Source organism: Symphalangus syndactylus, chromosome 20, assembly GCF_028878055.3.
Source record: "Symphalangus syndactylus isolate Jambi chromosome 20, NHGRI_mSymSyn1-v2.1_pri, whole genome shotgun sequence".
In the NCBI taxonomy this organism is placed as follows: domain Eukaryota; kingdom Metazoa; phylum Chordata; class Mammalia; order Primates; family Hylobatidae; genus Symphalangus; species Symphalangus syndactylus.
The window spans coordinates 64,824,714-64,849,695 of NC_072442.2; the positions used below are offsets into that span (position 1 = coordinate 64,824,714).

General features: G+C 58.2%; 3 protein-coding genes across 9 annotated transcripts in view; 1 reads left to right on the forward strand and 2 right to left on the reverse strand.

Annotated features, from left to right (window-relative positions):
* LOC129469504 (sedoheptulokinase) overlaps positions 1 to 1,685 on the forward strand; it is a 51,247-nt gene extending 49,562 nt beyond the window's left edge. For 4 of the 5 annotated variants that reach the window (XR_010118315.1, XR_010118314.1, XR_008653052.2 and 1 more), the window contains one exon: positions 1,310 to 1,685. The gene's annotated coding sequence lies outside the window, so the exon portion shown is untranslated. The remainder of the gene's footprint in view (positions 1 to 1,309) is intronic. The other variant, XR_008653054.2, reaches the window with a different exon arrangement.
* Positions 1,278 to 15,464, reverse strand: LOC134735286 (TBC1 domain family member 3G-like). 3 transcript variants are annotated; one of them, XM_063629684.1, is made up of 14 exons: positions 15,392 to 15,464; positions 15,147 to 15,229; positions 13,840 to 13,879; positions 13,286 to 13,366; positions 12,726 to 12,833; positions 12,290 to 12,399; positions 10,986 to 11,034; positions 10,340 to 10,460; positions 9,527 to 9,625; positions 9,074 to 9,132; positions 8,512 to 8,611; positions 7,990 to 8,142; positions 6,571 to 7,009; positions 1,278 to 6,530 (listed from the first exon to the last, which is right to left on the reverse strand). In XM_063629684.1, exons 1-14 carry the CDS (start codon positions 15,461 to 15,463, stop codon positions 6,398 to 6,400), a joined length of 1,647 nt encoding a protein of 548 aa, XP_063485754.1. In that variant the 5' UTR covers position 15,464; the 3' UTR covers positions 1,278 to 6,397. The 3 variants fall into 3 exon arrangements, with proteins under 3 accessions (XP_063485754.1, XP_063485756.1, XP_063485755.1); XM_063629686.1 differs by lacking the exon at positions 9,074 to 9,132 and having other exon boundaries at positions 9,531 to 9,625; XM_063629685.1 differs by having other exon boundaries at positions 6,403 to 7,009; positions 9,074 to 9,145; positions 9,531 to 9,625.
* Positions 15,465 to 15,481: 17 nt separating this feature from the next.
* Positions 15,482 to 24,982, reverse strand: part of LOC129470496 (uncharacterized) — a 28,593-nt gene continuing 19,092 nt past the window's right edge. The window contains exon 7 of the mRNA XM_055258359.2: positions 15,482 to 15,895. Within this exon, the coding sequence (XP_055114334.2) occupies positions 15,482 to 15,895 (414 nt within the window). The remainder of the gene's footprint in view (positions 15,896 to 24,982) is intronic.

Below are 24,982 nucleotides of genomic sequence, written 5' to 3' on the forward strand. Positions count from 1 at the left end.
GTGGGCTCCACCCAGTTCGAGCTTCCTGGCTGCTTTGTTTACCTAAGCAAGCCTGGGCAATGGCGGGCGCCCCTCCCCCAGCCTCGTTGCCGCCTTGCAGCGTGATCTCAGACTGCTGTGCTAGCAATCAGCAAGACTCTGTGGGCATAGGACCCTCCGAGCCAGGTGCGGGACACAATCTCCCAGTGTGCCGTTTTCCAGGCCCGTTGGAAAAGCGCAGTATTAGGACGGGACTGACCCGATATTCCAGGTGCCGTCTGTTTCCCCTTTCTTTGACTAGGAAAGGGAACTCCCTGACCCCTTGCGCTTCCCGAGTGAGGCAATGCCTCGCCCTGCTTCGGCTCGCGCACAGTGCGCTTCACCGACTGTCCTGAACCCACTGTTAGGCACTCCCTAGTGAGATGAAACCGGTACCTCAAGCAGAAATGCAGAAATCACCCGTCTTCTGTGTCGCTGGGGCTGGGAGCTGGAGACCGGAGCTGTTCCTATTCGGCCATCTTGGCTCCCTCCCAACCATCATACTTCTTAAACCTGTGACCCCACCACTTCCGTATCAATAGCTGTAGTTGGTTTTATCCCATTTTACAGTGAAAATGGAAGCCGTAGGTTGGAAACACCTTCAACTTCTGACCACCAAACCAGTGAATTTATTTGCACCCACATTCCTAAGTTTGGTTGCCTTCCCCTCCCTCCCTCCTTCCCTCCCCTCCCTCCCTCCCTCCTTCCCTCCCTCCCTCCCTCCCTCCCCTCCCTTCCTCCTTCCCTCCAGGGTTGCCTGTTGAATGTTTTTAGGAATCTAAGTACTGAAGGGAAACTGCCTGGGTTTGAATTTTGTTCTGTCCCTTGCACCCTGCCTGGCTTCAAATCCTAGCTCTGCTTATTAAGTTCTTTTAAGGGGATGATCTTTGAGCAAATGTCTTAGCTTCTGTCTTCCCAAGTAAATGGACACAATAGTTGCTACCTTGTGAAAGAGTCATGTAATTGACCAGCATTTACCAAGTAGCATCAGTGTTCAGTTTCAGTCATTGCTGATTCTGCAGTTGGACTGTGAGGGGGTGTTGGGGTGGGGGGTGGTGTGTGTGTGTAGCACTTCATTGCGTGGAGAAAGGAAAAGATACTTTTGATAACTGACAGGCAGCTTTTCTCTGCTTTCATGTCAAAAGGGAAGAAGGGAGTTTGGAGAGGGAAAGGAATTCTCTGTAACACTAAGCTCTCTTCCACAAAAACAGAGGTACAGAATGTGTAATAATTTACAGAATTTCTAGACTTCAAGGATCTGATTTTTTTAAATTTACTTTTATTTTTTCAGGTTGAGACTGAGCTAAAGTTAATCTGCGGCGACGTTCTGGATGTACTGGACAAACACCTCATTCCAGCAGCTACCACTGGCAAGTCCAAGGTTTTCTATTATGAAATGTAGGTTCTATACTAACAATTAACAAGTGTACTTCAATACATTTAAACATTCTCAGGAATAATTGGCTTTGTTTCTTTTTTTTCTTAGGCATTTAATATTATTTTCCTTATTAAATATAACCAAAAATCCCACAGAAATTAACAAGAGGAGGAGCCTCTAAATATCAACAAAATTATCACTTGATAGACTAGAATTAAACAAGCAAATGATTCTAAGAAATGGCACAAGTGTATTCATCATAAAATAAAATTTCTACATGAAACATTCAGCCATTCCAGACCATTTCCGTCTGTGCAGACTCATCTTTTCCTGTGTTTTGCAAAGCCCAGCTAGAGCAAGCAAGTTCTTCCCAATAGGTTTTTCCCATCTCTGGTTGCTTGGCTGGCTGGGCTTCCCCTACAAACCCCCTTCCTTTCCCCTAGGCAGGGCCCGGTGTCCCCATCCTGAGGAGTTGAGCTCATGAGGGCATCTGACCAGGAGTAGCTATTCCTGGCGCTATTGTCATTGTCCTGTTTGATGTGTGAACATGGCTGCTGGCTCTACAGAGATTTGGCAGGTAGCAAGGAGGTTTCTTTTCAAACCTTCCTTTGGAAGTCAGACTTGGTGAGGATCTTATGCCCACTTTTTCCTAGCTCTGTGGTGTCAGGCATAGTCTCAGTTTCTGCAAATTGGGGTTAAGAATTCATACCTCACAGCAGTCTTTTGATAAATAAATAAGATCTTAAGTGTCAATTATTCCACTAGAAATTGTACAATTACTTTGGTCTTCATCCTGGAGGTCCACTGACAAGCCTCATGCAAACCTGTGGCCCTGTTCATAAAGTGTTTTGTTTTTTTTTCTTTTTTTTTTTGAGACGGAATCTCGCTCTGTCGCCCAGGCTGGAGTGCAGTGGCGCAATCTCGGCTCACTGCAAGCTCCGCCTCCCGGGTTCACGCCATTCTCCTGCCTCAGCCTCTCCGAGTAGCTGGGACTGCAGGCGCCCGCCACCACGCCCGGCTAATGGTTTGTATTTTTTAGTAGAGACGGGGTTTCACCATGGTCTCAATCTCCTGACCTTGTGATCCGCCCGCCTCGGCCTCCCAAAGTGCTGGGATTACAAGCGTGAGCCACCACGCCCAGCCTTCTTAATTTTTTTTTAAGAGATAAAGTCTCACTCTGTCACCCAGGCTGGAGTGCAGTGGTGCAATCATGGCTCACTGCTTCCTGGAACTCATGGGCTCCAGAAATCCTCCTGCCTCAGCCTCCTGACTAGGTGGGACTATAGGCACACGCCACCGTGCCTGGCTAATTTCTTGGACTTTTCTCTAGAGACAGGGTCCACCCATGTTTCCCAGGCTGGTCTGACTTCTAGACTCAAGTGAACCTGAACCTCCCGCCTCGACCTCTCAAATTGCTGGGATTACAGGTGTGAGCCACCACACCCAGCCTTAATTTCTTATGTGCCATGCTACTACAAAACGTCATTATTAGGGGCAGCAGGATGGAAGGTGTAGGAGGACGCTGTAGTGCCTTTACAATATTTCTTTTTTTTTTTTTTTTTGAGACAGAGTCTCGCTCTGTCGCCCAGGCTGGAGTGCAGTGGCGCAATCTCGTCTCACTGCAAGCTCCGCCTCCCGGGTTCACGCCATTCTCCTGCCTCAGCCTCTCTGAGTAGCTGGGACTACAGGCACCCCCCACCACGCCCGGCTAATTTTTTTGTATTTTTAGTAGAGACGGGGTTTCACCGTGGTCTCGATCTCTTGACCTCATGATCCGCCCGCCTCAGCCTCCCAAAGTGCTGGGATTACAAGCGTGAGCCACCGCGCCCGGCACACCCGGCTAATTTTTTGTATTTTTAGTAGAGACGGGGTTTCACCGTGGTCTCGATCTCCTGACCTCGTGATCCGCCCGCCTCAGCCTCCCAAAGTGCTGGGATTACAAGCGTGAGCCACCGCGCCCGGCACACCCGGCTAATTTTTTGTATTTTTAGTAGAGACGGGGTTTCGCTGAGGTCTCGATCTCCTGACCTCGTGATCCACCCGCCTCGGCCTCCCAAAGTGCTGGGATTACAAGCATGAGCCACCACGCCCGGCCTGCCTTTACAATATTTCTGTATATCTAAAATCATTTCAACAGGAAACATTTATTCCAAAACGTGAAGGTTTTGATGACACCATGAGCCTGCCTTTGTACTTTAAACTCATGGAAGGAGAACCACCTTCACGTTTTGAAATAAATGTTTCCTGTTGAAATGATTTTAGATATACAGAAATATTGTAAAGGCACTACAGCGTCGTCCTGCACCTTCCATCCAACTTCCCCTCATAATGACTTTTTTTAAATTTTATTTTTATTTTATTTATTTATTTATTTTTGCACACAAAACAATAAACATTTTCTAAAACTACATACTAACAAAAAGATGCATATCAAACATATTAGGAAGGTTGCACATGGGAAGACGGGGAATAGAAATGGGGGGTGGGAATTAAAGAAAATAAATGAGAGAGGGACTTTGTATGGATCAATGATAATAACTCAATCCTCTATTTGACAAAGAAGAAGGAGAAGGAAGAGGAAGAAAAAGAAAGTGGGATAAAGGATCAGAAAGGGAGGAAAATAGAAAAAATTAGAGTATGACTCCAGGGTAGAACTGTTTTGTTGTCGCTTCGTTCGTTGGTTGGTTTGACAGTTGTGTTTTTCATGTTTCGCCATGTTGGCCAGGCTGGTCTCGAGCTCCTAGCCTCAAGTGATCAACCCGCCTCAGCCTCCCAGAGTACTGGGACTACAGGCGTGAGCCACCACATCCAGCCCCCACATTGCTTCTGGCCTCTGTGGTAGACCTCCCAGACAGGGAGGCCGGGCAGAGGCACTCCTCACTTTCCAGATGGGGCGGCTGCGCAGAGGCGCTCCTCACTTCCCAGATGGGGCGGCCGGGCAGAGGTGCTCCTCACTTCTTCACAGACGGGGCGGCCGGGCATAGACGCTCCTCACTTCCTAGATGGGGTGGCGGCCGGGCAAAGGGGCTCCTCACTTCCCAGATGGGGTGGCCGGGCAGAGGCGCTCCTCACATCCCAGACGATGAGTGGCCGGGCAGAGGCGCTCCTCACTTCTTCCCAGACGGGGCGGCTGGGCAGAGACGCTCCTCACTTCCTAGACGGGGTGGTGGCCCGGCAGAGGCGCTCCTCACTTCCCAGACGGGGCGGCCGGGCAGAGGCGCTCCTCACTTCCCAGACGAGGCGGCCGGGCAGAGGCGCTCCTCACTTCCCAGACGGGGTGGCTGGGCAGAGGTGCTCCTCACTTCCCAGACGGGGCGGCTGGGCAGAGGGGCTCCTCACTTCCCAGACGGGGTGGCCGGGCAGAGGCGCTCCTCACTTCCCAGACGGGGCGGCCGGGCAGAGGTGCTCCTCACTTCCCAGATGGGGCGGCCGGGCAGAGGGGCTCCTCACTTCCCAGACGGGGCGGCCGGGCAGAGGCGCTCCTCACTTCCCAGATGGGGCGGCTGCGCAGAGGCGCTCCTCACTTCCCAGACGGGGCGGCCGGGCAGAGGTGCTCCTCACTTCTTCACAGACGGGGCGGCCGGGCATAGACGCTCCTCACTTCCTAGATGGGGTGGCAGCCGGGCAGAGGCGCTCCTCACTTCCCAGACGGGGTGGCCGGGCAGAGGCGCTCCTCACATCCCAGACGATGGGTGGCCGGGCAGAGGCGCTCCTCACTTCTTCCCAGACGGGGCGGCTGGGCAGAGACGCTCCTCACTTCTTCCCAGACGGGGCGGCTGGGCAGAGACGCTCCTCACTTCCTAGACGGGGTGGTGGCCCGACAGAGGCGCTCCTCATTTCCCAGACGGGGTGGCCGGGCAGAGGCGCTCCTCACTTCCCAGACGGGGCGGCCGGGCAGAGGGGCTCCTCACTTCCCAGACGGGGCGGCCGGGCAGAGGCGCTCCTGACATCCCAGAAGGGGCGGCCGGGCAGAGGCGCTCCTCACTTCCCAGACGGGGCGGCCGCGCAGAGGCGCTCCTCACTTCCCAGACGGGGTGGTGGCCCGGCAGAGGCGCTCCTCACTTCCCAGACGGGGTGGCCGGGCAGAGGCGCTCCTCACTTCCTAGACGGGGGGGCGGCCGGACAGAGGTGCTCCTCACTTCCCAGATGGGGCGGCCGGGCAGAGGTGCTCCTCACTTCCTAGACGGGGGGGCGGCCGGGCAGAGGGGCTCCTCACTTACCAGACGGGGTGGCGGCCGGGCAGATGCTGCAATCCCAGCACCCTGGGAGGCCAAGGCAGGCGGCTGGGAGGCAGAGGCTGCAGCGAGCCAAGACCACGTCACCGCACTCCAGCCCGGGCCACACCGAGCCTCCTTCTGCAGTCCCAGCACCTCGGGAGGCCGAGGCGGGCAGAGCAGTGGAGGTCAGGAGCTGGAGACCAGCCTGGCCGACATGGCGAAACGGCGCCTCCAGCCAAAGGAGAAAAACCAGGGAGGGGTGGTGGCGCGCGGCGGCAATCCCAGGCAGCGCGCGGGCCAGGGCAGGAGAATCACGGGAGCCGGACGCAGGGAGTCTGCAGCGAGCCCAGTTTACTCCAGCCGGGGCCACAGAGGGAGGGAGGGAGGGAGGGAGGGAAGGAAGGACGGAAGGGAGGGAGGAAGGAAAGGAGGGAAGGAGGGAGGGGAAGGAAGCCCTAATGACGTTTTGTAGTAGCATGGCACATAAGAAATTCAGGCCGGGTGTGGTGGCTCACACCTGTAATCCCAGCAATTTGAGAGGTCGAGGCGGGAGGTTCAGGTTCACTTGAGTCTAGAAGTCTGAGACCAGCCTGGGAAACACGGGTGGACCCTGTCTCTAGAGAAAAGTCCAAGAAATTAGCAGGCACGGTGGCGTGTGCCTATAGTCCCACCTAGTCAGGAGGCTGAGGCAGGAGGATTGCTGGAGCCCATGAGTTCCAGGAAGCAGTGAGCCATGATTGCACCACTGCACTCCAGCCTGGGTGACAGAGTGAGACTTTATCTCTTAAAAAAAAATTGAGAGATGTAACATGAGTACAATCCTATTAACTAAATAATAAGGCCCTGAGGTGGGAGTGCACTGCTCCTCGTCCCTAGCTGCGAAGGAGGTGTCCTGGTCGGAATCAGTGCTGGGTGCACTGCAGGGCCCGGAAGTCCATGCCCACATTGTTCAGTTCGGCGAGAGCCAATCTCACTCCCTCGGCAGAGTGTTCAGCCTGCCAGCAGGTGGCCAGCTGGTCCTCCTGGGATATGGCACGGACCCAGCAGCTCTGTTCGAAATCATAATGGGGGAACCAAGGGCCCCCTACATCCAGGTCCATCGGGAGACGGGGCATGGAGTTCCACTGCAGGAATCTCCAGGAACCCTGAGGTCCTCCCTGAGCCAGGGCCGGGCTGGGCACACCCTGAGTGCCCACAGGGTAGCTGTCTTCCCGGACAGCCCCACCAGGACAGGGTGTGGAAGAATGAGGTGCCCGTGGCGGGAAAGCTGACCAAATGGGCCGCTGGAACCGGGCTGGTGGGCCTGGAGGGGCCTGCCTGTCCCCCTTGCAGAAGGTCTTCCCACCACGTGAAGCCAGCACAGGCCCGGGTGCCGAGGACCCTTGCTCGGCTTTGGCTGAAAGGAAAGCAGATGTGGTCAGCGTCTCCAGGGAGCCCATGCAGGCCTTTCCGGGCTGGGCCCCACCTGCCTGCGTCTCTGTAGTCCTCGGGGTCTCCGTGTGGCCCCCGTGGCCTGACACTGAGGACAAGCCTGTAGTCTGCTGATCCCAGAGGGAGGGGTATGCGCTCCCTGGCATGGGGAAGCTGTCGTGGCATGGCGGGTGGCTCCTGGGACTGCCCCCAGGGTTGGGACTGGCTGTGGGTTTCCTTCCACACACATTCGTCCCAGGGCTGTTGGGCCTGGGATACGGCCCCCAGTCAGAACTCAGGTGGGAGGGTCCTTGGATGTCACCCAGCCCCTTGCCACCTCACATGGGGACCCGTCTCTGCAGTGGGTTTTTGGGCCCGGACGTGGGTCACTCTCTGCCCTCCTGGGCTGCCCAGTCCATGCCAGGACTGACTGTTCCCACATCGGGCTGAATTCTTGGCTCTGGCTCTGGGCCCGGAGTCCCGCCTGTGCCCTCTCCCTGAATGCTCTGGGGGTCAGGGACCCCCAATTCCCTTGTCTCCCTGGCTCAAGGCTTGTTGTCCTGGCAACCTTGGAGGAGCGTGCAGGAGTGAGGGGCCTCTGCTGCTCTCTGAGGCTGTGGGTGCTGGCAGGGAGAGGCGGGGTCTCCCACAAATGGGTCTGGCTCCTCTAGTAACTTTGAGGGCCCTGTGAGGGGGAGAGCCAGACACCGTGGAAAGTGGGGGGGGCTCGAGGGAGGGTCTTGCCCACATCCCCCTCCTGCGTGCACAACACGTCCAGTACACAGGCACTGAGTGCCTGCCCTGAGGACCGGTGGGCCTCCTGTACTTTCTTAGAGTCCAGGAGGAAGAGGAGGAAGAAAAGGTGAAGAGGAAGGCCCAGGTAGTAGGGTTGCAGGTCCCGGGCCCTCCCCCACTGTTGACTGCCCCAGAGGGTGACATGGGAGGGGACACGGCACTGGAGCCCACCTGAGGGTGGCAGGTCCGCTTGCTTCCTCCCTCGTTTGTTCACAGAGGCCCTGACGTGCTTGAGCACCGTGTCATCATCCCTGGCCCAGTGACGGCAGAACTGGCTCCGAAAGCACGCCCACAGGCCAGAACTGGATGTCTCCTTGAGGCGCTCTAGGGACAGGGTGGACATCAGGCCAGAAGAGTTCCCTGGGAGGGGGCCAGCCCATACCCCGTGGCCACTTCAGCCTCTCACTGGGTGGTGCTGGATCCTTTTGTGGCCACCCCCGGGGTCCAGATGTGCACAGGAGGCTGTGACTGGGGGGCGATCTGGACAGGGAAGTGCCCGCCACACTCCTGACTTTCATCTGGGTCATGTGGCGGATGGGCTCGCTGTCACAGTGCCCTTCCCGGCCCACCTGGCCAGACCTCCCTCTGAGCCAGAACAGGGGATCGTGAGGACAGTGTGAGGAAGCTGCCTTCGGGCCAGTCGGGGTCTGACCCCGGGGCTCCCCAGGCCCCATTAGGCACACGTAGACTTACTCTTCTGCACCTCGAACGCAATGGTGGTCATGGGCATCCGTGCTTGTTTTCCTTGTAGCAGGTACACGTCCCACAGGCGCAGGGTCAGCCCGAGAGAGATCTGTGGAGACAGCAGGCGTGGGAGAACCTGGCCCTTCCAGGCTGGGACTGGTGGCTCGAGCTGTGCCCATTGGGGTTTCAGTCCCCAGAGTCAGTGGCCTTCCCCATGAGCGTCGCCTGGGCCCTCCAGGACGCTGGGTCAGGCAAGGTCTTGCAGCTCCTCATGGGGGGCACTCATATGAGTGGAGATGTGGCTCCTGGAGAGAGGGGCCTGCCCAGCGCTTGAGGCTTCCCTGAGCCCTCTCGAGTCGGGTCCTGGCGCAGTCTGCCCATGAGGCTGGGCCTGAGCCCCAGCCATTGCCCTGGGATGACCCCTCTTAGGCAGAGGGTTTTGCTTGCGTGTCCTTCGGGGACCCGCCTGAGCCTCCTGTGGGCTGGGGTGAACCAGACTGCCGGACTGAGGAAGCAGGGCACTGCAGGGCAACGAGGGTCCCTGAGCCAGGGTCTCCCTATGCCACCTTACCTTCATTAACATCCGGAGAAGCCAGCCTAACGAGAAACACTGCCCGCATAGACCAGCGTCTATGTCCTGGTCCTGATGGGAGCAACAGAGGTGCTCAGGCCACTGGGCTGCCCTAAAAACCTCCCTCTTCCAGGGCCTCTGAAGAACCTATGCCTAGTGCAGAACACTGGGCAGTGTCCAGGGCTCCCCGCCACACCGTCCCCTTCCCGCACTCTCGGTGGACACACTGCCCTTTGCCCTGCTCTGCGGGAGCTGGGGCCCCATCCCTGTGCCTCTGTCTCCTCCAGGGCAGGAAAGGAAACCAACTCCCAGCCCATGCAGAACCCGGCATCCCAGGTCAGGCCCTGGCTGGGACTCAGCCAGTCACCAGCCCCACGAGGGGCTCCAGCCCCCCTGCTCCTCCAGCCCCACGGGATGCAGGGCCTCTGGGGAAGAGCCGAGGGGACCATAAACTCACCAGATGCCACATGGTCTTGGGTTGTGACGTGGGTACCACATGCTCCTGATGGTCTTGGAGCCCCTGGACTGTCCCGCCATTTGGGCTGTGGAATCCTGAGAAGCCCCCAGCCCATCATGAAATCAGAGCCTTCTCCCAAGATGTGGAGCCATCAGCTGCAAGAGCTGGACAGCTTGAGAGGCTCCCAAACCTGAAGACCTCCCACCCTCCCATCTGGTGACCCCACCATGCGGCCTTTACCCTGGGGAGGTGGGGCGGGAACATCCCCTGGAGCCTGGCTGGAGGTTCCCCTGGAGGCCTCCTGGGCCAGGGTGCAAAAAGGGCAAGGCTGACTGTGAGGTCACAATAGGGTGGCCAGAACAGCGTGGGTACTGGGCTTCCTGGTCATCTCCTGGAAGTGGGGTCGGGCCAGGGGACACGGGATGGGGAGATGCTGCCACCTGGGCTTGCTCGGCCCATTCGTGTGCACCAAGGGCAGCGGGAGCCCTGGCAGTTGGAGGGCAGGAGGACTCTCAGGGAGGGGAGAGTCAGCTGCACAGAATCAGAGCCGGAGGGCGTGGCTCCGGGACACAGAGGGTGGCCACGGGGAGGATGAGATGCCCTCTGCTGATGGGGTTGAAAGGTGTCTGACTTGGGCTGTGGGGGGTCGGCTGCGGACTCCTGTGGGACCCTCAGCAGAGACGTCCTAAAGGCTCCCAACGAGCCGGCGACACAAGGAGAGTGCCTTGGCTGAAAGCCGAGATCACCTGGCCACGGTGGCCGTCCCCGGGTCTGGCTGCGTGAGGCCCCAGGGGCAGCTGTTCACCTACCCTGCAGGGAGTGCCTCTCACTGGCCAGCAGCTGCACCAGTGCCCAGAATGCGTCCTCCTCAGGCAGATACAGGAGGAACAAGGGGGCGATGTGGCTCAGGTTCCTGTGGTAGCCCACCTCCTGCAAGAGCCAGAGTCACCATGGAAGGACATCAGCTGGGAGGGCTGAGGTCACCTGGGAGGACTCATGTCATTGGAGAGGGCAGAGGTGACTGGACAGGCTTCCTCTGATGAAGAGGCTTCCTCAGGATGCAAATTCATTTCATGACAAGAGCCAAGTCCATCAGGCACTTCAGCACCTTGTCCAAAATGTCTCCTGAGACCACCATCCTGCGTGTGACGCTGCCAAGCTCCCAGGCTTTGGGGCAGCCCCAGGAGGAGGGCGTCATTTCTTGTTCTGAGAAGTGGTGGTCAGGCCCAGGTGACACCAGGAGTCCAGGCCCCAACTCCTTTGTGTCTCAGCTTGACCCCTTGAGACCACCCCCTTGCTTGGAGGTTTATGCCAGCGGGGAGCTGGAATCCTACCTCCTATAACCTGGTGGGTCACAAATACTAACTTTAAAAGAAGCAATGACACCCCCACCAGACACCCACTCCTGTGAATGTGGAAATACGGCCCGGGAACCTCACTGCCGGGAATACTCACCGGGTTATACTCCGCAGATGCCAGGAGGATGTAGAAGAGTTCCCGCTGCCTAGGAAACAGAGAAAGGGGGCTATGGTTTGGTTTGTGCAGACGCTGTTACTTTCACTTTGTCTACAAATCCTAACGACAAATCCCATTTCAGGTTCAGATGATTCACCAGATAAGCAGTGAGCTCTTCAGGGCCTGAGACTGTTGAAGAAATGTTTCAGTAAAATCCACATCCGTGACATGCAAATAGCCCAGTTGTAGTGAGTTGACCGATCCTTTTCACTCTGAATGATTTTTTTTTTTTTTTTTTTTTCAGTTTGCGCACATGCCAGTTCAGTCTCTGGGTGTACAGTTCCTCCACAGTTCCAAACCAACGTGCGGAGTCTCCTGGCCACCGCTCCAGCCCCTCCTGGAGTGACTCCTTCATCCTCCAAGTCTCCAGAGTGGCCCCTATGCACCCAGCCTCTCCCCGATTCGTCAGCCCCTGGCCACCCAGACTGCTTTTCAGTCCCTGTGGTTTGGCCTTTTCCAGAATGGCCTAGGAATGGGAATGCTACTGTGGTAGCTTATTGGGTCTGGCTTCTTTCCCTTAGCAAAATGCCTCTAGGATCCACCCACGTTCGTGTGGGCATCACTGGCTCGTTCCCTTTTCTCACTGGGTCTTCTGTTTGAAGGGAGGACCAGCCTTGCTCTCCCCACGACGTGTTGAAGGCCGTCCCCGAAGGCTCGCTGTGTGAGTGACGGTGAATCAAGCAGTGAACCTGGCATGCAGGTTTCATGTGGATGTCAGTTTCCAAATCAGTGGGTTCCATATCTGTGACACCTTGGGGACATGTGGTTCAAGTCCATTGAGCTTTGTGAGCCACTGCCCAACTGGCTGCCAACGTGGCTGTGCCGTGTCATGTTCCCAGCAGACCTGGATGAGAGTTTCCAGGGCCCATAATTCTCCCAGCGTTTGGTGCTGTCAGTGTTGTCTGGGTAGGCTCATGGGCCCTCCATCCTGCCACCCTCCCGTGGGTCCTACCACGGGTCCCCGTGGGTCAGGGAGAGCACCTTTCACCATTGTGCATGATTTTCTTTGCTGTCTTCTGTCTCCTCAGGATCCTCCTGGGCTCCGGCCCCACATGTTCCAGCCTGGCCCAGGGCTTGGAAACAGGGAGGTGCTCGGTTCATGGTGCCGGCTGCTCCCTGGGCCAGGAGAGCTCTTGGCAGCTCTGTCATCCCTCCTGGGTGACCCTGGCTTCTGCTCCGGGGAAGTCCCCATCCCTCTCGTTCACCCCATCTCCACTGGGACCCTGTGGCTCCCGTAGGCTTACCTGGCTCCATATCGATGCCTGAAGAAGACATGGTTCTGGAGAGTCCTGCTAACATCCCGGTCGATCTGGTGGATGTGTTCAGATGACCTCTTGCCCTTCTGCTTCACGAGCTGTAGGGCAGGGCCAAGAGAAGGAAGCAGCCTCAGAACAGATGGAAGACTCCCTGCCCCAAATGGCAGTCGGCCCACAGTCAGCACTTTGGGAAAGAAGGCTTCCTTCTGCAGAAAGCTGCTTTTTGGCTTGTTACTGAAGCCAGGGAGGGTCACCAGAGCCGAGTTTTTCTGTCTGTGGTGACTGTATCACCATCTGTGCCCAGGGTGTTCATCTGACCTTCCCCCTCACCCCACCCCCCAGGGTGGGCTTGGCGTTCCCTCCAGCTGGAGACCTGGACCCCTGACACGGCTTGTCCTGTTTGTTGTGCTCTGGCTGAGCGTACCTTGTATTTGCTGGGGTTTTTTAACTTGATTTCCTGAATGTTCAGGAGGACTGACCACGCCGGGCCCCGGATGTTCGTGGGAATTCCCTCGTATATGCGATCTACGAGCTGTGGGCAGAAAACAGTCTGGTGTCACAGGCCACGGGGTGACCCCAGTGAGGACCAGAGCCCGGGGATTCTGGGAATTGTCGGTTTTGGCCCCATGATTCCTCAGTAGAGGTGAGATCGAGCTGGGACACGGTCTCCCTTCCCAGGACTGAAAGAGTGGATGGACACTCAGAGTTGAAACTCTGATCTGAACCTTTTTCTTCCTTGGGGTCACCAGGACATCCCTAGCCTTGAACTCCAGGTGGTCCGAGCCCTAGATTCAGATTCCCTCCCAGCAAGGTGACGCTTGCACGAATAGGCAGGCAATCTGGCGACCAGGCCTGCAGTCCTCCGGGCGAGGACAGTGTGCCACCCGCCCTCTGAGAGGCTGACGGTGCCAGGCCACAGCCATGGGTGCCTGTCCCCTGTCTCTGCAGAGAGTGCTTCCGGGGGCCTCTCCCTCCACACATTACCTTTTCACTGTTCTTGTACGTCTCCCATTCGCCCAGCATCTCCAGCCACTTGCTGTTTCTCCTTGTCTCCCGCCGAATTCGCTGTCAAATGAGGAATGTTGGAGTTAGTGGAGCTGCCGGGCTTCCCAGAGCTGCCCGTGGATGCTGGGTCTTGGGCTCTGGAGCCCTGGTGGGACCCAGCTGGAAGGAGCCAGGGAAGGGCAGACCCTAAGGGCTGAGAGCCTTTGAGCAAATGAGCACCAGTGGGCTGGCTTTGGGACCCCGGGATGTGCCATCCTTGGGCCACAGACACACCAGTCTTAGGTCCCAGCCTCTCGGTGGGGTCCTGACACAAGCGGGCAGCCACCCTCAAGCCAGGACTGTGGTTCTCACTTTGGAATTGTATCAAACTGCCAAAGTTAAATCAACCTGGGGTCAGGTCTCTGCTGCCCCTCCCAGTGACAGAGTGTTGCCCTCACCCGCCACCGCCCAGGCCGGCTGCTTCCTCTGCCTCACTGACCACCCGCCCAGTCCCTACGTCCCTGGACCAGCCCCTCCATGCATCAGGCTCTTACCTTTGCCTCCCGCGCAGTCAGAGAAGGCAGCTCCATCTCACTGTAAGGCAACCCAGGCAGCGCTGAGGACCTGCACAGGGCCTGGAGCCACCCCAGCCTGGGAGCCGACCCCCAGAAAGGACTGGCTCTGTCCCTACCCAGCTCAGGGCTCAGCCCGGGAGAAGGCACAGGGAAGGGAGGACAAGGGCCTTCCTGTGGGGCTGACTCCCAGGAGGGGCAGGACCTGGGAGAAGGAGTGCGGGGACTGCCTGGCCGGGGTTACCGGGGCCCCTGGCGTGGGGGCTGGTCAGGCTGCACAATGGGGCTGCCCATCCTGGACTCGAGGTGGTGCTTACTGCTGGAGCTGAGAAAGGTCAGCCTTGAGATGGGATGGGGGCCGCCCAAGGTGGGCGACTGGGCCCTGACAGGAATCCCTCAGGGATTGGCCACATCACCCCGCCAGGGTCAAGGGAGGCTGCCCTGAGACCTGCCCGGTGTACTCTGGGTGCACCAGGGGCCCATCCCACTTGACAGCCCCAAGGCTCTTGCAGGCTCTGACCTCCCAGCATCCACCTGCCTCTCCCTGCATCTGAGCCACACACCCTGCATTTCAGAAGTGGCACGGCTCATCAGCTCCCTCCCACCCTACTTCCCCTGGGATCCGCTGTCTCTCCATCCTCTGATCCCTGAGGGATGGGCTCCAGGCTGGGCTCCTCTTACCTGGCCCCAGATCCCTTCCCAGCACCAGACCCAGGGTCTTTAGTCACAAGCCCTGCTGCCTCCCCGGCCTCACCCTGAGATGCCTAGAGCGGGGCCCTGCCCGTCTTCTCCCCCATTCTCTTAGGGCCAAGGCCCCCACTGTCCCCACACCTTTCTCCCTTCCCCATGGGGACAGTGAGGGCTGTAGCTCTAGGGAAATGGGGGAGGACAGGGGCAGGTGGGCTCTGAGAGACCTGCTGGACAACAGCCCCGAGGCTGTGGCCACAACCCTTGGATCTCACTGGGGTTGTCTCCTGGTAGACAGGGCCAGACCCTCAGGCTGCCCCGCTCCTCTTGTGCTGACTTGCCGACAGAACTGCTGAGAGCCCAGGGGCCTGACCTAGCCCAGTCTCCATTCCCACCGGCTCCCTAGATGGGCCTTGCACCTCTGGCCTAACAACAACCTCGGGCTGGACCTGCAGGGGAGCCAGGGGGGAGTTCTGACCCTGGAAAGGAGGTTGGCCCGAGCTGGCGAGACATGTCCTGTGTCAGAAAGGCCTTTCTAAAAGCAAACCCATCCCTGAGCTGAGACAGATGCTTTAGGGGTGAGGGGAGCACAGAGGACTCACTGCACAATCCCAAACGGATCCATGTGTTCGAACATTCCGATAAGCACAGGCCCCTTGTCCTCTGGCAGCCCAGCTTGGTGCCCCTGTAACCCAGAGGGAGCCTTGGTGAGGGGTCCAAGGTAAAGGGTGCAAGGGCCTGGGGGTATTGGCCACCCGTCCCTGCCCTGTGCTCCTAGGGAACCCAGGACCCTTTGACCAGGGCGCACTGGAAGAGGCCTCCCTCCAAGAAGCAGACCGAACTGTACCTGTTCATATTTCCTGATGACGTCCTCTCGCTCCTGCGCCCGCCAACTATCTACATCCTCCACCATGTTCATCCTGTGAGACAAAATTGGCTAAAGGTTACACTGTACCCGACAGCTTCGGAGAACACCTGAACCGCTCCCACCGGGCTCCCAGATGCTGGTTGGTTGTGTAACCTTCATTCCACCATTGCACTCTGGTAAAAAGGGGCCAAACCCCATGGCCCACACCTCCATGGGTCTCTGCAGTCTGAAGCCGCAAGCAGGGGTGAGCATCTTCCCAAGGACTCGAGAAGAGTGGGACCTGGACAGAGAATCCCGTTTTCCCCTTATGCCATGAAACGGGCACATACCTGCCCCAGCAGGTTGAACGGTGTCCACCTGCCAAGGGTGAAGGGCCTGTGATGGGCTATTCCAGGGTTGTGGATGTGAACTGGGGTCAGGCACCAGAGGTCTCTGTACGATCAGCCTCCTGGGATACTCAGGGCCACAGAGATGCCCAGTTTCCTATGGGGAACAAGGTCTCTCCTGACTGCTCCGTTCTACCTCGCTCATCACTTGGGCTACCGTGGCCCTTCGGTCTAACCAGTGAAGCTGCTTTAGGAATAACGCCATTTGAGCGGGAGTGTGTTTGGTTTTGGGGATGAGGGATGAAAATGATCTACTGTCTCCAAAGCAGCCACTGCGCTCATGGAAACCACATCTCTCGGGGAGGGACTGTGGACTCCACCATTCTGAGCTGTCCCTATAGGAGGGGGCTTCATTGTCCTGGGTCAATGATGAAGAACAGTGGGTCCTTGCTCCTGGAGAACGTCTAGATGGACCGTCCCTCCTGAGAATACTCAGGGCAAAAGGAAAGCGAGGCCAGACAGAATAAGAAATACTTGGGGAGAAGCCCAGTGCCTGGACCCCTTCGAACACAAGGGAAGATAGTCTCCCCAGAGCCAGCCCTCCAGGGCTCCTTCACTTTCCACAACTGCCCAAGGGCAGAAGGCTCCCCATGCCACTGCCAGACAAGGGACCGTGTGTGTCCAGTGGGTCCCACAGTGACCATCAGGACCCAGCTTAAGCTCCAGGTGTGTTCTGAGGACCCTTCCCTCCTCCCCACCCACCGTGGCATTCTGAGGTCATGGCACGCATCACAACGGGGCCTTGCCCGGGTCAGCAGGGCCCAGAGTCAGGGTCCTCCGCTGCCTGGGGCGTCAACATGCCTGCCTGCAATGTGTGCACGTGCGTGCACACGCGTACGTGGGTAAACACGTCTGTGCACGTGTGTGTTGCTTCTCTGGCCAGGCCCGGCTGCCCCACTCATGTGTGCACCCAGTTCCTCATCACTGTCACCCCCGAGGCCCAGGGCCAGCATCAGAGCATCCATGGGAGCTCCCTAACCTCAGTGCCTCTGCCAGGGCCAGGCTCTGCCCCATCGGGATCGGAAATCTGGGCAGATTTGGGATCTCGAGCAGGGAGGTCACAGGGTTGAGGCCTGAAGTCTAGCACGGCACACAGCAGGGCTGAGAGCAAAACCCACAGTCATGTCTGGATTTTCCGGCCGGTTACCGCCTCTCTGACCCCAGACGTCTCACCTGTCGAATGGGTACATTCGGGAACAGCACCCACTCTACGAAGCCACCGTGAGGACAAAAGAGAAAATCATCTACACAGGCAGTGTAGAACGGGCTCCCTGTGAGTGCTCAGGGATGACCCTCCTCCTCAGCAGCTGCCCAGAGGCCAACACCGCCCATACCATAGCCACTGTCCCCAAGTCAGCCTGGAGGGAAGAGAGCAGGTCACACTCACCTGATTCTGATCAGCTGGCCTGGGTTACGTATGCCTCTCAGGGAGAAAACCTCAGGGAGAAACCCAGAAAACTGGTGCTCACAAACCCCACTGCCTGTGTGTAACTGCCGCAGAACACAGAAGGCAGGCCGGAGAGCGGATAGATGCTAAGCACCAGTGGCATTCTGAGGTCATGGCACGCATCACAATGGGGCCTTGCCCGGGTCAGCAGGGCCCAGAGTCAGGGTCCTCCGCTGCCTGGGGCGTCAACATGCCTGCCTGCAATGTGTGCACGTGTGTGCACACGCGTACGTGGGTAAACACGTCTGTGCACGTGTGTGTTGCTTCTCTGGCCAGGCCCGGCTGCCCCACTCATGTGTGCACCCAGTTCCTCATCACTGTCACCCCCGAGGCCCAGGGCCAGCATCAGAGCATCCATGGGTGCTCCCTAACCTCAGCCCTCCCCACCGAGGGTGGTCCTGGGATACACATAGGGGTGGAGGGAAGTGACTGCTGCTGTTAGATCTCAGAATACAAATGCTAATACTATTACCCAATGGTCTTTTTAGCGTCTCTAATGGTATCGCTTTTTCATTTCTGACATTTTAGCTGCGTATTTCTCTCCATGACCCTTGGCTATTCTAGCTAGAGGATCCTGTGGGGAAAGTGCCGGGCACACAGTAGGGGCTCACTCTTCTAGACACGTTATCTAAAACCTGGCTCATCTGTCCTTCCACCCAGGGCCTAGGGCATGCCAAATTCCAGGGGCCAGAAAGAGCTCGGGATAAAATGAACCTTCAAGGGGAGGGCTTTGACCTGGCCTGAGTCTGCCTGTGCCATCCAAACGGAGTCTCAAGTCCTGAGGCAGGACGTCCAGATGCCCCAGTGCAGGGCCCTCCTGATCAACACCTGCTCCCCTGTACTCATTAGCAACCTCACCCACCCGACTCTCAAAGCACACTTGGCTCTCATATCCAGGAGCTCTGCATCTGTAGATTCAGCAACAGCAGATGGAAAATATTCAGAAAATAAATTGGATGGTTATGTTTCTATTGAACATGTGCAGACTTTGTTCTTGTCATCATTCCCTAAAGAATACGGTACCACAACCATTTATGTAGCATCTGCATTGTATTACATATCATAAATAATCTAGTAATGGTCTAATGTCTACGGGAGGATGTGCATAGCTTATACGTAAGTACTACTCCATGTTATATCAGAGACTTGAGCACCCATGGATTTTGGCATTCCCGGGGACCCTAGAACTAATCCGACATGGATACCAAGGGATGACTGTATATACTCACTCAGGAAGGCTTCTCATTGGAGGAAGGGCCCGGTTCAGGACAGACAGGGACATCATCCCTGGACTACCGTCCATCCATCCATTCATCCATTGGCACCACCCTCTAGGACTGTCCCAATGACAGCCCTAGCAAGTGGAGACAAGAAAAAAGACTGGCTCAAATGGTACAGCTTTTTGAGGTCTTGGAAGATGTTGCACCAGTATGAGAATAGTGGGTCAGTTTTCTCCAGGATCCAGAAAGCATATCAGGCAGGCTCGGAGAGAGGAAAGGAGCACGGCCTCTCCAGCAGCCACACAGGCCTGCGGTAGGCTGGGGCTGGCCCTGTTTATCACTTGGGCCTCATGGGGGAAAAGAAAGAACAGGGGGCAGAGAAGGAGCATGGGGGCAGCTGGTTGCCTAAGGAGAAGGCGTCTCGGGGAAGGGGTATTCATTCGTTTTCACACTGCTATCAAGAAATATCCTTCCTTCCTTCCTTCCTTCCTTCCTTCCTTCCTTCCTTTCTTTCTTTCTTCTTTTCCCTCTCGGGCCCACGCTGCAATCTACTCGGTTTGCTGCTGCCCGCACCGCGGACTCCCTGGGTCTGCCGGCACGCGCCACCGCTGCCTGCCTTTTCTCCTTTCGCTGCAGGCACGCGTTCGCCATCTTGGCCACGCTGGTCGCCAGCTCCTCACGCCGAGTGCTCTGCCCGCCTCAGCCTCCCGAGCTACTGGAACTACAGACGGAGTCTCGCTCACCCAGTGCTCGGTGTTGCCCAGGCTGGAGTGCGGTGGCGTGGTCTGGCCTCGCGGCAGCCTCCGCCCCCCGGCCGCCTGCCTTGGCCTACCAGGGTGCTGGGATTGCAGCCCCTGCCCGGCCGCCGCCCCATCTGGGAGGTGGGGAGCGCCTCTGCCCGGCCGCCCCGTCTGGGAAGTGAGGAGCGCCTCTGCCCGGCCACCCACCGTCTGGGAAGTGAGGAGCGCCTCTGCCCGGCCACCCACCGTCTGGGAAGTGAGGAGCGCCTCTGCCCGGCCACCCACCGTCTGGGAAGTGAGGAGCGCCTCTGCCCGGCCACCCACCGTCTGGGAAGTTAGGAGCGCCTCTGCCCGGCCACCCACCGTCTGGGAAGTGAGGAGCGCCTCTGCCCGGCCACCCACCGTCTGGGAAGTGAGGAGCGCCTCTGCCCGGCCACCCATCGTCTGGGAAGTGAGGAGCGCCTCTGCCCGGCCACCCACCGTCTGGGAAGTGAGGAGCGCCTCTGCCCGGCCGCCCCGTCTGGGAAGTGAGGAGCGCCTCTGCCCGGCCGCCCCATCTGGGAGGTGAGGAGCGCCTCTGCCCGGCCTCCCATCGTCTGGGAGGTGAGGAGCGCCTCTGCCCGGCCACCCACCGTCTGGGAGGTGAGGAGCGCCTCTGCCCGGCCACCCACCGTCTGGGAAGTGAGGAGCGCCTCTGCCCGGCCACCCACCGTCTGGGAAGTGAGGAGCGCCTCTGCCCGGCCACCCACCGTCTGGGAAGTGAGGAGCGCCTCTGCCCGGCCACCCACCGTCTGGGAAGTGAGGAGCGCCTCTGCCCGGCCACCCACCGTCTGGGAAGTGAGGAGCGCCTCTGCCCGGCCACCCACCGTCTGGGAAGTGAGGAGCGCCTCTGCCCGGCCACCCATCGTCTGGGAGGTGAGGAGCGCCTCTGCCCGGCCTCCCATTGTCTGGGAGGTGAGGAGCGCCTCTGCCCGGCCGCCCCGTCCGGGAGGAAGTGAGGAGCGCCTGTGCCCGGCCGCCCCGTCCGGGAAGAAGTGAGGAGCGCCTCTGCCCGGCCGCCCCGTCCGGGAAGAAGTGAGGAGCGCCTCTGCCTGGCCGCCCCGTCCGGGAAGAAGTGAGGAGCGCCTCTGCCCGGGCGCCCCGCCTGGGAAGAAGTGAGGAGCGCCTCTGCCCGGCCGCCCACCGTCTGGGAAGTGAGGAGCGCCTCTGCCCGGCCGACCCGTCTGGGAAGTGAGGAGCGCCTCTGCCCGGCCACCCATCGTCTGGGAGGTGAGCAGCGCCTCTGCCCGGCCACCCATCGTCTGGGAGGTGAGGAGCGCCTCTGCCCGGCCACCCATCGCCTGGGAGGTGAGGAGCGCCTCTGCCCGGCCGCCCATCGTCTGGGAAGTGAGGAGCGCCTCTGCCCGGCTGCCCCATCTGGGAAGTGAGGAGCGCCTCTGCCCGGCTGCCCCATCTGGGAAGTGAGGAGTGCCTCTGCCCGGCCACCCATCGTCTGGGAGGTGAGGAGCGCCTCTACCCGGCCACCCATCGTCTGGGAAGTGAGGAGCGCCTCTGCCCGGCCACCCATCGTCTGGGAAGTGAGGAGCGCCTCTGCCCGGCCACCTATCGTCTGGGAGCTTCTCTAAGATGCCAGACGTATGTGCCTTTTGGCCCAGGGCAGGCCATGGCATTGCTGGCACGCAGAAACAAGGGGCAACTGTGGCATCCCTGGCCCTGACTTTCCACATCCACGGCCTCCCAAGTCCTCCCTGGCATGCAGGAGGCTGGGGAGCTGGGAGGTGGGTGGGGGCTGGCATTCTGGCCCTCGGGTCCCTTCCAGAGGGAGACTTGTCCTCAGGTGGCTGGAGTACACACCCAGAGTTCTGTGCAACCTGCACAGGCCAGGATCCCAGAACCAGACTGCACAGGTAGACCTGGCCAGGCTGGGCTGTTTCCTACCCACAACCACTGGCACCTCCAAGCACACGCCGCCCGGGAGAAGGTCCTTGTGGTCACCTTTCTGCTTCAGTGCTGAAGGGAGGGGAAGGGCGTGCTCCCCTCCCCCGGCCACCTCCTGTGCCTTCCCGGCCGGGCCCAGTCCTGCCAATACCACTGCCCTTTCTGTCCAGCCCCTGAATGTGGTCACACGCTGCAGCAAATTCATGAGGCAGAACCTCAGACGGCGAATTCTCCCCAAACCAAGGCAAGCAGCTGACTGCCTGAGCTTCCCCAAGGCACAAGACAGAAACAGAGGAAGGTGGGGAGGCAGAGCAGGCACTGGGCACTGGCAAGTCCAGCTCACCAGGCACCTAGACCCTCCAGAGCTGGCCAGGGGGCACCGCGGGACCCTCTCCTGGACCCTCCAGAGCTGGCCGGGGGGCACCGCGGGACCCTCTCCTGGACCCTCCAGAGCTGGCCGGGGGGCACCGCGGGACCCTCTCCTGGACCCTCCAGAGGTGGCCGGGGGGCACCGCGGGACCCTCTCCTGGCTGCAGACACAGGGTCTACTGAGCCAGGGCACTAAATTCCTTTCCCCTCTCTGGGGGCATCTGCCGCCCTGCCCTCCTCTCCAGGATCTGAAGAGGGATGTTTATCCTCTTCACTTCCCTCAGATCCCACCTCCCATGAAATCATGTCTTCCTCAGGTTTTTTTTTTTTTTTTTTTGAGACGGAGTCTCGCTCTGTCACCCAGGCTGGAGTGCAGTGGCGCAATCTCGGCTCACTGCAAGCTCCGCCTCCCGGGTTCACGCCATTCTCCTGCCTCAGCCTCTCCGAGTAGCTGGGACTACAGGCGCCCGCCACCACGCCCGGCTAATTTTTTGCAATTTTAGTAGAGACGGGGTTTCACCATGGTCTCGATCTCCTGACCTCGTGATCCGCCTGCCTCAGCCTCCCAAAGTGCTGGGATTACAAGCGTGAGCCACCGCGCCCGGCTTCTTCCTCAGGTTTAAAGTCAGACTTGAAGGAATCAAAAGGGAAACGCCACAGAGAAACATTTCATCGGGGAGCCTGGCAACGTTTTGAAACCCCGTTTTCTGTGTGGCTTCTGCTGAGAACTCCCTGTCCCACCCATGGGGACAGGGGTCAGAGTAATGGAGTGGAAATGGCAAGTTCACAATTTTGGCTGCAGCTGCTCCCATCTCTAAGCAACCCAGGCTCCGGGTTGGAGGGTGGCGACCCCAAGACACGTCCTCAGCCACCGGCCGTGTTTGTACTCCAGCCGATGAAGCGAGTGCAAAGGGCTGTACAAACGCAAGGCACTGAGCAAACACTGAGCGTGCTGTCCAGATGTCCCGGGGGAGGCTGAGGCTCCACACTGTGGGGAGTGCTCTGACCCCGTGGAGTGACCTGGTGTCCGCCCTCCACGGATGCTACGTGATGGCCCAGGCCCTCTGCTGCAGGGCCCTGGGAGAGCCAGCACTGGCTACTGGGCAGCCCACCTGACATGACAGCCACCCTTGCCCCTCAGAGCCTCCACTTGGGCACCATGGGTGCTGACCTCTCAGGTCTGGAAGGACGGCTCGCGGCCATCTCCTCCTGGAGTACAAGGAAAAGGCGTGTGCCCGCTTGGAGCCCGCTCTCCTACCAGTGGGGGTGACAGCTCGCAGCCCCTGGTCATCTCTATTTAGACCATAGCCCATGCAGCACAAAGCCCCGTGGGACCCAGGAAGTCCCCAAATTAAGGCTTCCACGGCAACGCCGTCCCCTAGATTCCTGGGTTATCACAGAGCCATTATCCACGGCCCCAACACGGTTGTTGAAGATTGGAGTTAGAAATTCCTAAAGGCGACCCTGGAGACTCCTTTGTCCCCAAAATTAGAACACGGGTGGGAGACACAAACAGAAAGTGCCATTGTGCCCTGAGCTTGGCGTCTCCGGGAGCTGATCCCGACAGTTCTGCTTTCTGAAGGCCTGGGTTGTATCAGAATGATTCAGCTCTGCTCAGCAGAAGCCCCAGTCAGCCCAAGGGTGTTGCTAAACTGCTTCAGCCCTGTCCTCACTGACCTCATTTCCCTTTTGGGGTCTGTTCTCAAGGAGCAGGCACTGGAGCCCTCATCAGAGGCCTCATGGGACAGGGGAATGCCCACGGAGCTCCCTCCACCCTGGGGGGAGGGGGAAAGAGATGACTTAGAAAGAGGGCTGGCCCAGGCAACCAGAGGGTATGGGTGTGAATGGTGGGTGTCAGCACATGCCCTCAGACGAGGAACAGTGACTTAGCAGCTTCCTGGGGCCTCTAGACCAAGGGTTGGCAAACTTTTTCCATAAAGGGCCAGACAGTAGACTTTTTTTTTTTTTTTTTTTGAGTCAGAGCCTCGCTCTGTCACCCAGGCTGGAGTGCAGTGGCACAATCTCAGCTCACTGCAACCTCTGCCTCCCAGGTTCAAGCAATTCTCCTGCCTCAGCCTCCTGAGGAGCTGAGACTACAGGCACACACCACCACATCTGGCTAATTTTTGCATTTTTAGTAGAGACGGGGTTTCATCACGTTGACCAGGCTGGTCTCGAACTCATGAGCTCAGGTGATCCACCCGCCTCAGCCTCCCAAAGTGCTGGGATTACAGGCGTGAGCTACTGTGCCTGGCTAAGACAGTAGACGTTTTGGGCTTTACAAGCCATATGGTCTCTGTCACAACTGCGTGACTCTGCCGCTATAGCACAAAAGCAGCCATAGACAGGAGCAAACAGGCACAGCTCTACCCCATGAAGCTTTGTTTACGAAAACAGGCAGTGGTCTGGATTTGGCCTGGCAATGGTGGTTTGCTGACTCCTGCTCTAGATCAAAAAATAAAAACCTTGAAGAACAAACCAGCAGCCTCCCTTAGACAGACCTCTGATAGCCAAACGCTTCAAATGGTGATCAGGTGACTCTCTTGCCTGGTCACTCTCTAGCCTGTGTAGCTTTTTGCCTCCAGTGGGAGAGCCGCAGTGGTTTGTGGTTTTTTTTTTTTTTTTTTTTTGGAGACGGAGTCTCGCTCTGTCGCCCAGGCTGGAGTGCAGTGGCACAATCTCGGCTCACTGCAAGCTCCGCCTCCTGGGTTCATGCCATTCTCCTGCCTCAGCCTCCCGAGTAGCTGGGACTACAGGCGCCCACCACCATGCCCGGCTAATTTTTTATATTTTTAGTAGAGACGGGTTTCACTGTGTTAGCCAGGATGGTCTCGATCTCCCGACCTTGTGATCTGCCCGCCTCGGCCTCCCAAAGTGCTGGGATTACAGGCGTCAGCCACCGTGCCCGGCCGTGTTTTTTTTTTTTTTTTAAGACAGAGTCTCACTCTGCCACCCAGGCTGGAGTGCAGTGGTGCGATCTCAGCTCACTGCAACCTCCGCCTCCCGGGTTCAAGCAATTCTCCCGCCTCACCTCCCAAGTAGCTGGAATTACAGGTGCCTGCTACCATCCCAGGCTAATTTTTTATGTTTAGTACAGATGGGGTTTCACCATGTTGGCCAGGCTGGTCTTGAACTCCTGACCTCAGGTGATCCACCCGCCTTGGCCTCCCAAAGTGCTGGGATTACAGGCGTGAGCCACCATGCCCGGTCACCGCAGTGGTTTTTAGCCTTCACACAGACCTGCCAGAGGCCAGTGAAAGTAATGGACCCTCCCCTCCAGAAAGACACAGCTGAGCGGCACCTACACACGATTTGTTGGCGTGGAATTTCAAGGGTGTACACAGCTCTCCTAAAGCTTACTCATGGACCATGTAGAGACCTGAAAACCCCAGGGTAAGATCTCTTGCTCACTCGGAAAGAACACTAGTTTCTTTGTATTTGAAAGAGCTCTTACAAGTCACTAAATACTA

What these genes read in the sequence shown, in the direction of transcription:
- LOC134735286 (XM_063629684.1), bottom strand. Translation starts at nt 15,463, where the DNA reads ATGAACATGGTGGAGGATGTAGATAGTTGGCGGGCGCAGGAGCGAGAG. An exon ending in TGACTGCGCGGGAGGCAAAG is followed by an intron (nt 13,367 to 13,839) that starts GTAAGAGCCTGA and finishes CTCATTTGACAG; the next exon opens with CGAATTCGGCGGGAGACAAG. An exon ending in GGAGTGAGATTGGCTCTCGC is followed by an intron (nt 6,531 to 6,570) that starts CGAACTGAACAA and finishes CGGGCCCTGCAG; the next exon opens with TGCACCCAGCACTGATTCCG.